At 46.5% G+C, this 12,698-nt stretch overlaps 3 protein-coding genes across 3 annotated transcripts; all 3 read right to left on the minus strand.

The window, feature by feature from the left end:
- Window positions 1-3,457: 3,457 nt before the first annotated feature.
- On the minus strand, window positions 3,458-4,722 carry H6S33_002485 (uncharacterized protein; the record flags this gene model as incomplete). The annotated part of the gene is made up of 4 exons (XM_044833827.1): window positions 3,458-3,512; window positions 3,595-3,990; window positions 4,066-4,187; window positions 4,513-4,722. 4 exons carry the CDS (start codon window positions 4,720-4,722, stop codon window positions 3,458-3,460), a joined length of 783 nt encoding a protein of 260 aa, XP_044692646.1.
- A 686-nt stretch (window positions 4,723-5,408) lies between these two features.
- H6S33_002486 (uncharacterized protein) lies at window positions 5,409-6,908 on the minus strand (the record flags this gene model as incomplete). Its single annotated transcript, XM_044833828.1, has 6 exons — window positions 5,409-5,436; window positions 5,532-5,891; window positions 6,019-6,165; window positions 6,313-6,369; window positions 6,493-6,545; window positions 6,723-6,908. 6 exons carry the CDS (start codon window positions 6,906-6,908, stop codon window positions 5,409-5,411), a joined length of 831 nt encoding a protein of 276 aa, XP_044692647.1.
- A 2,721-nt stretch (window positions 6,909-9,629) lies between these two features.
- Window positions 9,630-10,341, minus strand: H6S33_002487 (uncharacterized protein; the record flags this gene model as incomplete). The annotated part of the gene is made up of 4 exons (XM_044833829.1): window positions 9,630-9,668; window positions 9,734-9,913; window positions 10,003-10,077; window positions 10,159-10,341. 4 exons carry the CDS (start codon window positions 10,339-10,341, stop codon window positions 9,630-9,632), a joined length of 477 nt encoding a protein of 158 aa, XP_044692648.1.
- Between the last annotated feature and the right edge of the window lie 2,357 nt (window positions 10,342-12,698).

Consider the following 12,698-nt stretch of genomic DNA (forward strand, 5'->3'; position numbering starts at 1 on the left):
TCTGTTCAGAGACAACTAACAATTTGCATTGCAATCGGCCTTCGTGGTACCTTGCTAAGTTACATGTCAATGCGGTTGTTATGCATCTCATGCTGAGATGTACAGATACTGGACTAGGCCCTGTGTATTTATGGGAATGAACCCGAGGCCAATTGGGAGGAGCGACGTCCTAATAATTTAAATAATTTTTCAAAATCATAGTCAAATGGCTAGCTGCCGAATAGTAGCTTCGCCAACCCCGCCATACAAATAACTTTCTGGAGCTATCCAGGCCAGTTAGGTTCCAGAGCAAGCAAAGCTTCGACCCAGTCACCCAGATAGGTAAGAAAGACGCCCAAGCAGAAGACACCCGATAACTACCGGCGCTAGTAGTATTTTAGGCCAAGTTTCGGGCCAACGGTCATCAGCCTGTTTGCCTAAGGGAACTGCCAAGCTACATCTGATTGTGGTTAGCGATATGGTCGGTCATATGCCGTGAGGGCCGAGTGAGAGATGCTTGAATTAAATTACCTCCTCCTACTTTCTTACCTGCCGCTTCTAATAGAGGGAACGGCGACAGCGGCGGAGAATCGGCTAGAATAGCGACTTTACATGGTTATCAGTCGCGCACACACATGTCTTTGGTCCTTGGGATCGATAGATAAAAACCCCTCTGAAAGCCCGTGGGTCCATTGATTTTTCTGATTGTCTAGGTATTGTAGCTAGCTAGCTAGCTGCTGACGCTGCTAATCAATCAATTCATTCACCAAGAGTGCAGCAACAGCAAAGAGGAGTACATAAATTACTAAACTAAAGGAATATACGCCCAGCGAATAACGATTTTTTCTGCTCCAAATGCGCGTGGTCGACTATTAACTGATAGAAAGATAATTGGAATCGCATGCCTACTAGAGTAGGAGGAGAGGAGGAAGGGATGTCTGCTGATCTGATGGGCTCGACCTCCCCCAGATCAGAATTATCACTCGGAAATAAACGAAATATGTGGAACCATGGAAGACAATCAGCACACTCAAATAATATCCCAAGACTTTACCACCTCGGGTTAAAACGAAATCGTACAGTTCAGGGTTTAAAGCGATTCAAGGGGAGGGGAGGGGCATGGGCCATGGGAGACGCCGCCGCCTCACTAACTCAAGGGTCCGCCAGCCTTCTAACTGCTTGATCTTCTGCCGCGCGAGCGAGGAAAGATGATTGTCGCCAAAGGCAAAAAATAATAATAATAAATAATAAAATGCTTCGCATACTATACGAATATTAATGATTACAAATTAATGCCCTTTTCACAGAGAAGCAGCAGGGAAGATATGCAGGGCAGGCACAGAAACTTGACCCAGCTACCAGCAACGTGGTGGACAATTTTGTTAGTCGCGCAAGTAGTACTACCATGCCATCACCGAACCGATATGCATGTGAAAAGGAAGTAAGGGGCGGTAAACCTTCAAAAGACGAGGGGAATTTTAGGCGACACGTTGTTATAGAAACCGTTGCCCCGGTTTTTTTTTTTTTTGACTCAGCCAGCGCAATGATTGAGTTCGCCAGTGCGAGGATAGGGCGCCTTTGAGAGGGAATTAGGTCCATGGTACATGGTCCAGGCCAGTGGTCAAAGCTCATCATGTGATATCACTCGGTCCTGAGGCAGTCTAGCAGTAAATTTAGACGGCGATCACCCGTGGGGGGTTTCACGGGGATATCCCTAGTTTGTTGATTTCAGATATCATGATCATGTTTCCCACTACGATCTTAAAAAAAAAAAAAAAAAAAAAAAAAAAAAAAACGTCACGAGGTTCATTCCTGGAATCCGATGAATCTTCAGAAGCTTGTATGTACATGATGTATGGTATAGCCCTCCACTAGGAGCCTACACCGGATTTCGCTAGTGTATACTGTTTTCAGTACATTCCCTTCAGGCCTTAACCCACTCACCAGGAACCAGCGGATGATACAGCGATGGGGAAAATTATTGTAGAAACAGGGGTCTAAAAACAGGGTTAAGGTGGCTGCCCTGGCCAATAGGACTCTTACCATACTTCTACAATAATTTTCCCCATCGCTGTAGGCTTCTGCAAGAAGATCGACAGCTGTGAATCGAGGGATAACATCTCGCAGTAGATTTGTCATATTTCGCAGGCCAAAAAAAAGAAGGAAAGTACGATTTAGAATCGATTTACCTTACATCAAAACCTACGTATCACAATGCAATCATATTTGGCCTAAGAAAGGGCTGCAGATACGAGACCCGCGGGGAATGGAAGACCGGAGGAATAAGAAACTTGATTGGCTCTATTCGCTGTTGATATCCTTTCTCAACGTCCCCAGTGACGAACATCTCTGAGGCTGGGGATGCGGGGAGTTCCTAAAATACAGTTAAGTGTGCTCTCAGGTGAGCGGCGCAAAATTGCAAGCAATTTAATTGGGCTAGAAGCAGTGAGGATGACTGCACATAACCGACGTGTGCTTAACAAGATAAGTATTAAATGAAAGAAACTCACATTTTGAAAAGCGAAAAATGAAGAAGAGGGGGCGTTATGACGGTGTTGTTGATTTTTCATGTGGCCAGTATGGCGTCTTAAGGATTCATGCAATCGGGACTGTTCCTTGGAGACTCGAGACTTGGCAGTTGGTTTCATTGGCTGGAAGGACCTCAGCTTGGGGCATTATGTGTGATGCTGTGGGAAGTGACTTTATATAAGAAGCCACAATAAGATTTTGATTCAGACTTTGACCTCAAGACGAACCGGTCAGAAATGTTTCTGAGTTGAAATTCAAGAAACATCTGTATTTTGACAGACTCAGTTGTGCCTGCATGCGTGCAAGGCTAATTAAGCTTTCAGCCTCAATTACGGCTTTATGTGATGCAGGAGCGGCCCGATCCCCGGTCGGGAAGAAAATTTAACTCTAATTCTTTGGCCTGATTTTGAATTTTCCCCTAGGGCCTTATGGAAGGCTCCAAACGAAACAACGTCGGTGAAGGGGATGGGAGTCATACGACATCACTCGGAATGATTTCGGGTGCATTTTTATTTGTCATACCAAGTGCTGGAAGGAACTCTTACCCGGTTAGGTTGTTAATGGAAATCTTGGAGGAGCTTACCACCCCATAAGTTGAGATCGAAAGATCATTGGCCGGTTCAAACAACCGAGTGATACAACATGACGCGGTGTCACGGGTTTAACTTAGAAGTTAACTGTTACGATGATAATGACTGTATTATTCGCGGGCTGAACTAAACTAATCAAACCTGGTTACAATCCCAGTCGGAAAAGTGGAGGTATGGTACGTAGTCACGCAATTTGACGTGTCGTTTCTTGTCGTTCAGAATTAATAATTTAGTTTCATTTGACACCGAGCTTCATATTATTTCTGTCGTGTCGTTAATATGAACCTTGCTTTTCTAATATCATATTTTTTTTCCAGAAAACGGAAATATCACAGAAACAACGAGGTCTAGAAATCCACCTAATAGGTGCCCGCCTGCACCTCCGATTTCTCCATGATCGCCGTACCAGACGAACTGTGCACCTACACGTCAGCTAACCCCCCCCAAAATACCCCACAACGGCATACATCCCCCGAAAAGATCTAGAATAACTTACGTTCCGATCCTCTCCGCCCCAGCCTGCAGCATCTCCAAGCATTTTTCAAACGTCCTGACACCCGCCGATGCCTTAACCTTAACGCCCTGCTTATATGCAATAGTCTTCTTCATGAGTCTAACATCGGCCGCCGAAGCCGCCCCTCCACTGAAGCCCGTACACGTCTTCACAAACTTTGCACCAGCCTCTGCCGCAATGAACGATCCCGCGATCTTCTCTTCAGCTGATAAGAATACAGTTTCGATGATGACCTTGACAATAGCGTGGTTAGACGCGGCTTTTACCACCGCGTGAATGTCGTCATAGTAGGCAGCGTACTGCTTGGACTTGAGAAGGCCGATATTGATGACCATGTCGATTTCCTTTGCACCATTCTTGCAGGCATCCTCCGTTTCCCTGCGGAGGTCAGTTCTTTGGTTATTGCATATGATAGGTTACTAGTCTATCAAACGGAAAACCAGTACTACTAACCATGCTTTCGCCTGAGAAGTCATGGCGCCTAGCGGGAACCCTACAACCACGCAAGGGACGCATTTGGAATCCTTGAGTCGGTCTGCGACTTGCTTGACATTGGCTCCGTTCACGCAGCATGACTATCAATCCAACATCACCCATCCCCGTGTGATCGGATGGTCCACACGTCAGTTCGGCGCAACCCTCAGGGAAGGTTTTGAAGAAAGAAAGAAAGAAAACAATAAACATGGGTATGTATGATGGAGAGAGAGAGAAAAAAGGAAGGAGGAAAAAAATAAAATAAAAACATCCATAGCACTAGGGAAAAGCAAAACGAGTAATGTTGTAGATCAAAAGAAAACATGAGAAACAATAATAGAGTATGTAGTGCACACAGAGCACAGCACACATAGTGACAGCAACTGACAACGAATGAGTGCTCATCTAAGAAAGGCGGCCAAATACTTTAAAACTATACTTCACAGCCTCATCACAAAGCTTATCGACTTGGTCCGGTGTAGCATCAGGCTTCAAGAGCGTGTGATCAATCGTAAGAGCAAAGTTCTTATCCGCTGACGATATTTCCGATGCGTAGTTTGTTGTGCTAGTGTCGGCCAACACCTCGTCAATCTTGGCCTGAACTGCGGCTTCCCACTTTTCGGTTGTCCGAGACATTCTTCGTCTGAATATATTTTTTGTGGACAGGTGATTTGGTTTCTCAGTAAAACTTGTCTTAGGGCACTAGCTTTGGGAAGAAGGAAAATAATAATAAAAAAGGAGCGTGCAGAGCCGCCTCTTATTTACGTGCATGGAACACAGAGTTCCCCGCAGCGGGGGGCGTCCAGAAGCTTGGCCGGCGTCGGCAGTCTCCGGTTGACCGCCTCGGCGGCCCCTTAACTTAAGACGTCGGTATTCTCCACACTTTGAGCTTGTGGATAAAATAGTGATGTATTATGAGTACCCTTGAAACCCCCAGAAAGAGAGAGAGAAAGAAAGAAAAAAGAAGTGTAACTAGAGAAGAGAGAGAAAAACAAAACATTGATCCGTTCATGATAATCATTCGTAAAAGTTCGTTAAGACCTGGTAGAAGGACGACGTGTAGGAGAGAGATAAGCTAGAAGAGAGACACTGCTTTGATACCCCACAAAAGTGAGATATAAAAGAAAAAAGGACATGGAAGAACGAAAGAAAAGGATCCCAATGTACTCCAGAGCCGTACTTTTCTCTAGCCAGCACTACTACGAGAATAAAGGGATCATTGATACATTCCTGATAGCCGTTTCCCCTTCCAAATTGGAAATCATAAAAGTAATGCTTTTTTTAACACAAGATTTTTCAATCCGGGATTGCCACCTCAATCATCATGGTCTCCTCGCAATGACAAATACACTTCATGATGAACCAGAATTAGTACTACTGCTACTACTACCACTACCATGTCTTCACGAACGGGTCAAACCAGGGTACCAAATAAAAAAACATACCTTGGCTCGTAATGCTTTTCTGGGCCCTTTTCCTGATATATCGTACCAGTGTCATCCCACACCCAACGCATGCTCAAAAAGGCAACAATGAACCTCCCAATGCCGGTAATTGTCCTCTGCCATGGTTTCGAGGCCACCTTCCAGACCTTTTCCTCCACCTCGACGAATCCGGCATCGATAAGCTGCTGTTTGATCCAACAAGCTATATTCGAATTCCCGAATGCAGAACCAGTCACCATGTTACTGGGGGTCCCGCTTATCGCCTTTTCATTCTCGCCTGTGGTGGATGCAGAACATATGCGAGACGACGATGTTGGCCCGTTCTCCACAACCTCTATCCAACCGCCCGGTTTGGTCTGTCTGCAACAATGCGCATTTTGGTAAGTCCAGTCGAGCTAAAGTTTAAACACACAGTGGGGGAAAGGCCTTAGAATGTGAGATGGAGAGGGGGAGAAGAAGAGGAAACGAAAAAGTTTGGGGTGTGTACTCGAAAGCCAGACGAAACATTCGGGCCCCATCACACATCCCAGCAGTACTCTGATAGCGGATATGGATGAAGTCGAATTGCTTTCGTGGGGCGTCGATGACCTCTACGTCCAATGCATGTTGTTCTGCGCCAGTACTGGGATGAACCCTATCCCGTTCGGAAATATATCTTTGATTAGCGGACGTGCAAAACAGTGAGAAAGTGGAGGAGGGATGGCCGGCGCCCCACCCCCCTCCACCCCTCTACAATTCCACCCCGCGTTTGATATCCATTCGATCGGATCCACAACGGTACCTTTCAAATTCTCCAGGATTGTATGGATTCCCGACGACTTCAGCTGAGATCGACTTCCTTCCCGCAGTCGGTCAGCATAGGGCTTCTTCTAGAAACTCCATAGAAAGCCAGTACTCGCAACAACAACGAACAAGGAAAATTGGATTAACAGTAATAATAATAATAATAAAAGAAGCTTACTCTGTGATGCCAAGTGCCCAAATGTCTGTTTCAATATCCGTATCCAACAGGGACTGTTCTCGAACAACCACTTTCTTCAGAATCGACATTCCAGAATTCGAAACCCGAATCACATGTTGCAATTGTAGGGTATGTTGTTTCGAACATCCTCGAAAAAACAGAAAACGGATTGGACAAAAAAGCAGAGAGATGAACCGGGGGTTTGGAAAAATAAACAGCAACAAACTTACGGATGACTCTACTTCGGTTTTCTCCCTTGCCGTACTCATTGTCATGGAACCCAAACAGACCAAGCTTATTGAAACAACAACAGAGGGTAGGTAATATTTCTTTGCGTCCGTCGAACGAGGTCGAAAAGAGACGATGTGGAATTGAAGCTTGAAGCAGGAACACAGGAGAGACTCCTGCCAGCGCATAAGTAGTCCACGCTGGCACTCTATGGGTCAGATCAGTGCCCTATTCTTCACCCTGTCTTGTCCCTGTCCCCACCCTCCTGTTGTTAAAAAAATTCTCGGTCCCAGCTCTCCGGCCTTTGATTGAAACAAAGGGTCCGGGGAAACTGTGCAGGAGAGCTGCTGCTTGCTCAAGAATTTTTTTTTTTTTGGTTTCTCCGTTGCGTTTCTCTGCTTCTAGTCTTTCTTTCTTTCCGTAAAAAAAAAAAGACCCTCTACCACATACATACGTCAAAGACAACGCCCAAAATAATATTTTCCCCCCCGGTTCAAAGAACCCCGCCTTCTATGATGATCCGGATCCTCACTCATCACTTCTCTGATCAACTTCAGCGAACTAACTTTCCGCTAGGGTTGGATCAAAAAGGGCCTGCAGTAGATAATTAAATTGTACTTTAGCCCAAGCCCGTCCTGGGCCCCTTTGGTCGCCCGTCGCCAGCCTCGTTCATGGTTCGACGTGCATACATGTAGTTCAGCACACGCGAAACCTCATGTTTGCAACCCAACCTCTCCAGCTGGTTATGGAAGTGAAGCGTCATGACATAAAACCACTTTACCAGCGCCAGCCAATGGCAGCGCAGACAACCACACTGCAAAACCACAACCAACCCAACCCAACCCTACCCTACCCGCTTCCACTATATCGCGAGCACGCAGGCCGGGGCGAAGGCGTGAAGAGGAACCGCTAGACAGCTAACAGACAGAGAGACGGACCTAGACTGTGCTCATTTGTAACTGGTGCAACTGCATGGGGGCTTTGTTCGTTCGTTCGCTCGTTAAGTTCTCCGCCCATCACTCGGTGCGTGCTGCGTGCTGCTTGCGCTGCTGTTCACATCATGTCATGGACGACAACGACCGATCAACCCGTCGACTCGACGACGTCTGGCTTCCAATTCGCCGACCCGGTACTTTGTTCCCAGGATATCGGAAGTAACAGCACCCCCAAAGGCAAATTGTTTCGTGAGGGGTGGTGGGATTGATTGATTGCTCTTGCTTCTACATCATACCTCTGCTTGCTGACTGTATGTATGCACATACGTACCGGCCTACATGGAACTTACCTATCCCTAGCATTACATACCCCATGGGTAAAGAAAGAGGGAAAAAAACAAAATCTCACAGTCCGGCATATATCTGCAGAATATAAACTACATGCCCACGCTATCCATTGGTTGATGGAAAGAGGGGGGGGGGGGGGTTAATTCTAGCTGTGCTTAAGTTTTTCCTTCCGTCTGTGGTGCATATCAACCTCTCTACCTTACCTGCCCTGTCCTTGCAATCAATCAATAGTTTTCTTTTGACAATAGCTATGCTATGTAGCTAGCTTTCTCGACAACATTATCATCATCATAAAGGACGTAGGTAGGCACAATCCAAGTCGCCGTGGCCAATATGCTATATCTTGCAGGAATCGCATAAGCCGTGCTTAATCGGAGCGACTCCGGAGAGGGTCGGATTGAACGATTAAATAATATGCAATGAATAAAGCCTTCTTCCATGCGTGATCAATCGAATGCCGACCACGAGAAAGAAACAGCCAGCAGGAGGAGAAAAAAGAATCCCGTAACCTCATTGTGCCGATATCAACGGGCAAACAGCTAGTTAGCTGCTGCTGCTGTGTTTACCATATCCGTTCCACCATCTCTCAGACAAACCAAACCGCTGTAGAACACCCCCCAAACTGAGTACTCTATCTACATAACACAACCCACTATCCATCTCTATCCCCCAAAACCTTCCTCCTCCCACTCGCCAGCCACTGACGTGGAGGAAGGCAAAAAAAAAAAATCCCCAATGGCAATGCCGCACCCTGATTCGCTGCACCCCGCGCTCACTCTTGGTCTTGGTTGTAACTATTATATTTTGCATGGAATCACAGTGCACAATTTTCGGGTTCCAGCCGTGTCGACTGCACTGACGTGTCAGTGCATCGAATTCAATCCCACATCCACCACTGCACTCACTGGGTAAAATGGAATAAAATCAAATAAAAAAAGAGTGTAGGGAAACGTAAGGTAAAAGGCAGAGTAGGTATATAGCCCTTTTGATTGGCCATTGGACCCTATTAGAAGATAGGGAAAGAGGCAATTGCAAAGGGATTTTCATTTCTCCCCGGAACATCTAGATCTAGCTTTCTCCTCGGGACGTTTTGGGCCTTTTGTTTGTTTCCTTCCCGTATTCTCAGGCCGACGGAATGAACGAATGGAGAGAGGAGGGGGGGGGGGGGGGGGGGTGAGTGAGGTTGGGGTTGATGTGAAAAGTCACACTGGTGATCATTCCCCATTCCCTCTCTCCAACAATTTGCCGGCCGCGGGGTGGTGCCGGTGGTCTCAGATCAAAAAACTCCACAGTGCACAAATCAAATCATATCAAGCAACAAATCATATCAAAAAAAAAATTTACAACAGAGCGAGCACCCCCAATTAGAAGAGAGAGGAGATTAATGCCCATTTCTTGCGCCGGAGTACAAATAGAAGCCTACTAGTTAACATTCGAACCACACATCCCGGACGACACACAGACAGAGTAGAGTTTAGGTAGGCAAGCAAGTCAAAGTCAAGCAAGGAGAAGAACAACGCCGACTAGCTAGCCCCCATACCCCTTCCTTCCCTCCGCCCTATGATATCTATCCCTCATACCTTCGCTACCACTAAACTAACCTTAACCACCAAGCGCGGGGATAATCTACTGATTGTAGTTCCTAGCCATGCTCTGGCAAGCTTTCTGTTTACACCCCATCACGCATTAGCGACCCAATCACCGCTCCCCGGAAGATGGGAGCTACATACCAATTGATCCAGATACCAGCTGCAGATCTGCATGTTTCCCTGGTTCTCGTCAAGACACTTTGTGAAGCTCCTCGCATCGGCCTCGCACGACGGCGCGCCCCACGAGCTGTTTGATGCAGACTGGGCCTGGACGGGCTCGGCCGCGGCAGCGGGGGCCTCAGCGGACGATGAGCCGCCGAACTGGATAGCGCCATTGGTCAGCACAACTTCATGCAGGTCCAATCCGGCGGGATGGAAAAATATATGGACAGGACGAAAAAAAAACTCACCATTCCGCTGATACCAGCGCCGAGCATGTGGCCGACAGTGGATCCGACAGCGACACCGGCAGCAGTGGAAGCCATCTACAATTCCCATCTCGAAATGTTAGCGGGGGAGCGCCATTACCAACATCTCTTCCTCCTCTAGGGGTTTCAGATACTGACCTGACCGAACAATCCGGGGCCCTGCTGGGCCGGAGCCTGAGCCTGCTGGACAGCAGGTGGCGCGGTCTGGGGAACCTTTGCGGGGACCGAGGCAGTGGATGCCTGGCGGGTTTGTTGAGGAGCCGGGGCCGAACGCCTGACAGGGGCGGCAGCAGGACGGGCACCACCACGAGAACGAGCCATTTGTGATATTAGTTTTTGGGAGGTGAAAAAAGTGAATGGAAGTGTTTTTGAAACGACAGAAGATGAAGATCTGTGATGCAGGTGAGAATGGAGAATGAAGGTTGGTAGATGGCGGTTATGGTGGTGGGGGGAACGGAAGTTTTTACAAGACCCGTGGAAGTTCGATAGTCTGAGCCCACGTTTCGCCAAGCCTTGTCCACGTGATTGGGGCCGAAATTGTTAGAAGGTTCGGGGGCGAAGGGAAGGGATTGGTAAATGCCCCTAGAAGAGATGGATGGAGCCCTAGAAAGGAAATGTTTTTTTTCTGGCCCAGCCTCGATCATACAAAGGATTTTGACGAGTGGCGGTGGCCCACTGACTCATTCACCGTAGGCTATGCCATCTGAAAAAAGTATCAATTCGATATGAAAATGAAAATGAAAATGAAAAAAAATAACCTACCTATAAACATATTAAGTTCAGCTCTTAGGGTCAGGGAATGACCCAAAACAGGGAATCAATTAATGACCAAACATGCTTGAGAGATGGAAATGATAGAAGGAACAAGTAATATCTAGAAATCTAAATCACCCCACAGTCCGTCCATTGAATGTAGTAAACGCCTGCAGGGTCCAGATACGCTAGTCCGTGAATAGAAACTGGTTTAACAGCCACGGTAAAGGCTGGTCATGGATGCGCCGTAAATGTGGACTATGTATCATTGACACCCCATTCGCATTGAAAGTTAACATCCAACCATGCGCGACTGGATAATGAGATTTAGATGGAGTGAGTTGTCTATGGGCTATGATACAGCGCGAAAGTACAGCGCAGCCCCAATTGTAACATCCTTCAAAAGTGTTAGTTATAGGGTAGTAACGAGATACCTGCTCCTAATAGCTAGTGATCCGAAGCCACCATAATATTAGGCCCTTTGCACAGACAGAGCTGGCTCCAAATTCTACTTGTATGATTGGTTGACGGGAGGATCGGCGCCAATCAGGTTACCGGAATTTGGAGCTGGAGTCTTTTATCTAATATAGACAACCCTCTAGCTCTGGCAATACGATGAGAGAATACCATTAATAGCTCAATTGATCAATTGATCGATCTGTGGACTTTAAGGTATTTATAGATATAAGAACCCAACTTACTTTATTCGGAACACTTTTGTAGAGTGTTTATATTTAATATAGTCGAATTTCCCATGGCCATAAGGGAATGAATTCCTAGGCCTTATTGGGCTTCACAGCTCATCACCCTGAACATAAAAGGTAGACGCTCTCTCTATAAAGGTACCAGCACCCTGCTACGATCCAGAGTATGTCCTTATATAGAGACAGGAATGTATCGAGAACATGCTTGTATCAAACGCCATATCCATCTATTCCGTGCCGATAAGCTAGCGATATGCCACTGCTTCGATCAAGCCTCCGCTATAGAGCTCAAGTGATATATGCATCATTCCCTATTCATATTAGGTAGGTGACTTTTCGAGGATCAGAGACTTTAATGACGTTTAATCTACCAATTGTGTAATCCCCTGCTCGATTAATCCACGACTATACTAGCATACGCGTAGCCAGCTACATAATGTTGAACTATCGGTCATTAGCTCAGTCAGGGGCGAGTGTGGGGAGTAAATCGAAAGAGGGCTCACATGAGCGTGTGGTAAAGTCTTCAAAATCAGCTCCTTTCCTGTCCAGCTGTCTTCATCTTTCCTACCTTTCATCACATAACCAGCTATATCGAGTCTACAAATACCGACACTGAGCCTATCATACATGTCTCTCTGTTAGCTGATGAGTTGCCTTTCGCCATCTCTGTCTGCCAGAGTTAATGAGTGATAAGCCACGTCAGAAAGTCAGAAAGTGTCCTTTTCCTTCATCCTCCCAAGGCCTTGATGTAAGGTTGTCTTAGCAACGGTATCAACAATCTAGCTAAACTAGACGTGTCATCTTTCTATGTATAAGTAGATGTGCTTTCATCCTCCTTCGCCATACAACCATTCTACATATTGACTCTTCCCACACTTGAACTGTAAGTAGTCCGGCTTATGACAGACATGCCTAGGGCCAATGATCAAAACATGCATCACCACACGCATAGTGCTAATGATCTTTTTTTGCAATCGGAGCTAGCTAACTATCATCGCAGTTCCTATTAGTTACCTCCCGCCAGAAGATTAGACATGGACTATGCCAATATTTGGAAGCTACTGCGCAGCACACAGTGCGCTGCAAGTACATACATTTCAATTATTGATCACCGGAGCTGGAAGCACACATAATTCCCCCCTCAACGCGTACGCCGAGAAAGAGGAGCGGGAGTCTATATACGAACAAGCAGGAAAGAAAAAAGAAGAAGAACGCCCCTAC

The sequence above is a fragment of the Morchella sextelata genome, assembly GCF_020137385.1.
Source record: "Morchella sextelata strain SCLS chromosome Unknown scls_13, whole genome shotgun sequence".
Taxonomy (NCBI): Eukaryota; Fungi; Ascomycota; class Pezizomycetes; order Pezizales; family Morchellaceae; genus Morchella; species Morchella sextelata.